This window comes from Malania oleifera, chromosome 4 (assembly GCF_029873635.1).
Source record: "Malania oleifera isolate guangnan ecotype guangnan chromosome 4, ASM2987363v1, whole genome shotgun sequence".
Lineage (NCBI taxonomy): Eukaryota > Viridiplantae > Streptophyta > Magnoliopsida > Santalales > Ximeniaceae > Malania > Malania oleifera.
In genome coordinates, this window is record NC_080420.1 from 3,388,703 (window position 1) to 3,394,402 (window position 5,700).

General features: G+C 33.8%; 1 protein-coding gene across 1 annotated transcript; it reads right to left on the bottom strand.

The window, feature by feature from the left end:
* Positions 1 to 155: 155 nt before the first annotated feature.
* LOC131152858 (cytochrome b561 and DOMON domain-containing protein At5g47530-like) lies at positions 156 to 2,357 on the bottom strand. Its single transcript, XM_058104792.1, has 3 exons — positions 1,600 to 2,357; positions 1,009 to 1,257; positions 156 to 705 (listed from the first exon to the last, which is right to left on the bottom strand). Exons 1-3 carry the CDS (start codon positions 2,224 to 2,226, stop codon positions 448 to 450), a joined length of 1,134 nt encoding a protein of 377 aa, XP_057960775.1. The 5' UTR covers positions 2,227 to 2,357; the 3' UTR covers positions 156 to 447.
* Between the last annotated feature and the right edge of the window lie 3,343 nt (positions 2,358 to 5,700).

Sequence of the window (5,700 nt, forward strand, 5' to 3'; positions counted from 1 at the left end):
GTTTACATGGTTTACATGTGGCTTTCTGCAAGATTTGTCATTTATTTCTAACTAGTAAATTTGTCATATGATTGCAAGTGAATAATATTGAGTAGATATGATTAAATTATTTAATTTCTTGATTATTTAGCTTAGAAATAAATATATACAAATAATTGGAAACTAAAATCATGGATATCAATACAAAATAAGACTACAAATACATCAATACATAATAAACAATAACGTGTAGAACAACTCCTCAAACCAATGCTATTCCTGAACTACACTCCCAAAGAAAGAATCTATAACTAATAAATCTAAACTTCCTCTGCACTACACAATACATATGTCATTGCCGGCCCATCATCCAAAAACTAGAAGAGCATAAATAGGGTTTCAAGTTCAACAAAATACAAGAAGATCCCGAAGAAGGAATTTAAACATGATCTACAGTATATGTTCCTGTCAAGCCCCCACCCATTTGCTCCATTGGTGTCGTATGTACCATGTATAGGCTTCCAATGACAGGGCAGTGATTCCCAATGTTACAAGAACACCAATGTAAGCACTCCACCACTTCCCTTCAGGGTCCAGGATTCCAAGCCCTATAAATATGTTCACTATGCCAAGGATGATGACTGTGTATCCAACAGAGTGGTGGTATATGTTCCAATAGAATCTAAGCTTGTGGTATTTATTTGGCCTAAGAAACAAAGCAAACACCTGCATCAGAAGAAAAGCTTGTTTTACTCTGCATAACATAGAACAAAAATGATGTTCAATGTTGTTTTAGGAAGGGTTATCAATGGATCAAGATCCCCTAAAGTCGCCACTTCGTGGAGTTCTGTAGGGTTAACAAATGCATTTATTTCTCTCCTAAACGTTCTTAATTTCTTTCTTACAAATGCTTAGGTGATTTGGTATGTTAAAAAATAGTTGAACACACAGATGTAGTGAACTTTGAGTAAAGGGCGACTCCTGAGGAACTGTTTCTGGTATCTACATAGATTAGAACTTAGGTTGTACCTGAAGAGTTGCGAGACAGAAGAGAATGATGCCGATTGTTCTATGGGAACTGTAGGTAACACCGGGGGTTTCACTCCCAAGCTTAAGACCAGTAGCAAATCCTGCAACACCAATGATGTATGCCGAGGTTTGACAACCGGCATGAAGGTAAAACCAGGCAGGATCAGCGAATACTTTCAAGTACCTTGCTATCAGAACACCAATAGGCATTAGGATGCCCCAACTTACTGCATTCAACACTCCATGAATCTGAAATTCATTCCAACTATAATTAGAAATGATCCGAACTGCTTAGCGGGTATCATGAAAGTTAATATACTTACTCTACCTCATTTTGAGAGCTTAATTTTTAAATTTTGATTTGGACAACTTGCAATGCAATTATGTGTTGATTTTTGTTTAAATTCACACAAATTCAAATCTAAAACTTTTAAAATTAGTAGTGAACTATGACTCTAATTCCTGAAAAAGTCTTCTTATTTGAAAATTTTTTTCCTACTTCTGTCGTTTTCACATGACAAAAGATGATGAAAGAGCTATAACTAATCAATGGCTTTGGAGTAAATTGAATTTAAGATGAGGTTCACTTACATTCCTTCTTCTGAGTCCGGAATTCCCTCCTCCTCCGGCCGTCCCAGACTCGCCGGTGACAAGATTCAAACTCCCAAATGACTGAACATTAGCGCCGGACAAGTCATGCCTCCCCGGAGCACCGCCTACAACGGGACCTTCCTGCCACACCTGGTTCACTCTCGTTTTCTTCTCCGGCACCTGCAGAGTTGCAAAAATAGTGATCTCCCCCCCGGAATAAGTCGCTGACAAATCCGAAACCCCGAAGCTCAAATTGCTCTCTTTCAACTGGGTTTGGTAGCCGGCGATGGAAGAAGTGTAGGCCTTCAATGTCCCGTCGGAGCGGAAGTAAGCCACGAGTGCCTGAGCTCCGACCATGCCCGTGGAGTTGGGGTTTATGGCCCAAGAAACCCACCGGGAGGAGGTGAGTCCGTAGTGGCGGTAGGCAGTCCGGAGGGTTCCCAACAATGGGTCGTAGGTCCAGTGGAAGGAGTTCAGGACTGGGAGATCGACGCAGGAGCTGAATGCTCTGTTCCCGGAGAAGCAGTGTTTGGTGCAGGACTGAGCAGAGGATGGTGAGAACAGAGAGAAGAAGAGGCAAGGGAGTACGAGAAGCTTGAGCATGGTTTGTTTGTGGCTTGTGGACATTTGGCAATGAATGCAGGGGAGGAAGAGTAGAAAACAGGGGATTGAGGAAAAAACAGGGGAACCTGAGAATGCCTAGATGGAGGAAGGGAGAGATTATTATAGTTATATGAGCGAGAGAGAGAGAGAGAGATGTCGTTGAGAGGGAGGGGGGGGGGGATTGAGGAGTTTTTTCCCCTTTTATCCTTTTTTTTTTTTTTATAACTCTCCCCCACCCCCTTCCTTCCTTCTTCTTTCACTGTCCTTCCCTCCCCCTCCGTTCCTTCCCCCTCACGGACAACCCCGCACCGAACGCCACACCGTAGAAGCCCACGAAAGCGAAATAGTGAATAAGGCGCTGGTGCTAAAAAAAATGACAGACCAAAAAAAAAAGCAAACAAGGTTAACCTAGACACAACAATAAACGAGAGAGGATACGAAAACAAAGGTCAACGAGAGATTACAGCAGAGGACGGAACGAGAGAAGGAAACTATGAACAGAAGAGAGAGTGAAAAACGCAGAGGTGAGGAAAGGAAGCGGGACAAGAACGGAAAGGAGATGAAAGTAAGCCCAGAAGGCAGGATAAGAAAGGAAGGAATGGTGGTGGTGTAAGACGGAGCAAGCACGGAGACCAATGGTTGACAGTTATAGCTCCTTCCTTTCTCTCTTCCTTTCTTTCCTCCCCCTCCCCTTTCCCACCCTTTTTTTACTTTCTTTCCCACAAATATATTAAATAATACCTTTTCTGGGAAAATATTTTCCGGAATAACCTTGACGTAATCTCGCTACTTGGAGTAGCGAGATTTGCTACGTGTAATTTTCATAAAAAATATATTTTTTTTAAATATGATAAATTGGAAAATAAATTATTCTGCGTAATAAATTATTTTCTGATTTATTACGCAGAAGAATTTTTTAAAATATATATTTTTATATTAAATATAAAGATAAATATATATATTTTTGAACAAATCTCAAAATTTTAAAATATATATTCTGTTTAAAATTTTAAATTAAAGAGATTCACATATTATTTTGGATACCACAATTTAATTTTTAAAAGTTGCTAACAAATGATCCTAGTTTGAATGTCTTGATAATTAGGTGAAATTATATTTAATAAATAATAAATTAACAAAATGTAAAGAGAATTATTTAGAATTTGAAATGGTTTTTATTTACCATCCCGCGACAAATCTCCAAAACCATCACCAATTTTCTCTCCTCTCCAGAAAATCGTCGCCAATTTTTCTCCTTTCTAAGCCGAAAATCTATTTTTTTTTCAATTTCTTTTATTTATTATATTTTTTGAGTATTTACACCCAATTTTATACCTTTTTTATATGTATATTCAAAATATATTTTAAAAAAAGCTAAATTTTTATAACTTATTAAAATTTTAAATATTAAAAAATAAAAAATATCTTCCACAACTAAGCGAGTCTTTAACATTTTTTTTTCTCATCTCTTATAATAAAGATAATCCATCTTTACTTTAAATAATAAATGTATACATAATTATTATATCTTAATCCTCTCTTATTTTTTTATTATTAATTGAACAAAACAATAAGTGGAAACACTTAAGAAGCAGTCTTAGAAAGAATATCTCACATAATTAGAATTCACAAATAAATACATTAATTACATAAATTTTTGACTTAAGAATATTTAACCTCAAAAAAGCCAACACACTTTTTTTTCTCTCTCTTAAAAAGAATCAATTTTTTACTTTGATTTTTTCTATTCATTGATCCTAAAAAATCAGTTAATAATTAAAATAAAAAATTATATTTGAGAATTTGAATTCGAGAGTCAAATTTAAATTTGGGTAAAATTATAAAAAGATATTTATTTTTTGTACAAATACATAAAAATTATATTCATAATTTAAATTTCAAACTCTAAATATATATTATTATTTTTAAACATTTTTTAAAAATGAATAATATCTTTGAACGTTATATTTTATATCCCTTTAACAAACTGTTAGTGCATATATATATATATATATATATATATATATATATATATATATATATTAATTTTAGGTATAATTAAAATTGATAATTTAAAATAAAGTTTAAATTTTCAATTTATTATACAATAAATTCTTTTAATATATATTTTTTAAAAATAATAAATCGGAAAATAAATTATTCTGCGTAATAAATTATTTCTCGATTTATTATGCAGAATAATTTATTTCTCGATTTATTATTATTTTTAAAATATATTAAATAATTTTTTTTTTTATGGAAATGATACGTGGCAAATCTCGCTACTTCAAATAGCGAGATTTGCTTAAATCCTGCTATTCTAAGTAGCGATATTACGTCAGGGTTATTCTGGAAAATATTTTCCCTGAAAATGTATTATTTAATATATATTAAAAAAAAAAAAGAATAAAAGGGGAAAAAACTCGGGGATTGGGTGCGGAAGGTTCCAAATGTTCTGGTGGACAAACACACGGGTCTGGCACCTGCTTTCCGTCCAACTTTCACCAATCATGACAATGATGTGATCTTGATGGGATGGGTGAACTGAACATTCCAACTAGTGTGGGGTCCTCTGCAGTTGATACCTTCCCATCCGGATAGAGTCAGGATTTAGGTCAAAGAAAGTGAACCAACCGTCGACGGTTTTTCTTGTAGGCCCTGTTGGTTCTCATATTTGGGTGTTTGTAGCATTGAACCCATTGACTAGTGTTATACACAAGTGATTTTTTGAGCTAGCTAGAATGGGGAAGGAGGACCAGTTTGAGCCTATGTGAGTAGTTATATTGTAGTAAGCCTAAGCTAAGAATGTTTAATCAAACTTAATTTATGAAACAAATTCGTGCTTATAAGCTTTGCCGTTAACTGAAATTGATTCTAAATTTGAATTTTTTTTATAGTTATTAAAGTATTTTCAAAAAATTTCTAGGTCGATGCTTAAACTACTAATATCAACATCAATACTATGAAACCATACAAATAAATTCATAATATTAGTTCACCCTGTTTCATATAAAAGTGAAAATCCTTGGTTAAAAGAGATTTGAATTTTGAAAAGATTTGAGAAGAGAGAGAGAGAGAGAGTCTTTTGTTAAGAGAATTCATCTACCCTCATATGATAATTTTCAGTCTTATTTTAAAATAGGGCAAAGGACACTGACTTAAAATTTTATGTATCGTTTTTGTGGCTTTAAGAATTTTAAAAACCTCTTTTGAGGTTTGCTAAAAATATATAAATCTTCCCTTGTATTTTGTAAAACAGAAAGTCTTTTGAAAGAATGTTTGTATCTTTTAACCAAACTTTAGGAAATGTCTGTTGTGTTTTCGAAATCTTAGGAGAGGTAAATGAAAATTTTTGAAATCTTAGAAAGGTCTTTATCTTTTTCCCAAATCTGAGGGAGTGTAAGCATCCTTTCCTCTAAAAAATAATTGAAAGATAAGAAAGTTGAACTCTATATCATTTGGTTAAAAAAAGATCTAGTACCATTTCAATTAACTTAT

What these genes read in the sequence shown, in the direction of transcription:
- LOC131152858 (XM_058104792.1), bottom strand. Translation starts at nt 2,226, where the DNA reads ATGTCCACAAGCCACAAACAAACCATGCTCAAGCTTCTCGTACTCCCT. An exon ending in CCGGACTCAGAAGAAGGAAT is followed by an intron (nt 1,258 to 1,599) that starts GTAAGTGAACCT and finishes AATGAATTTCAG; the next exon opens with ATTCATGGAGTGTTGAATGC. An exon ending in TCTGTCTCGCAACTCTTCAG is followed by an intron (nt 706 to 1,008) that starts GTACAACCTAAG and finishes CTTCTGATGCAG; the next exon opens with GTGTTTGCTTTGTTTCTTAG.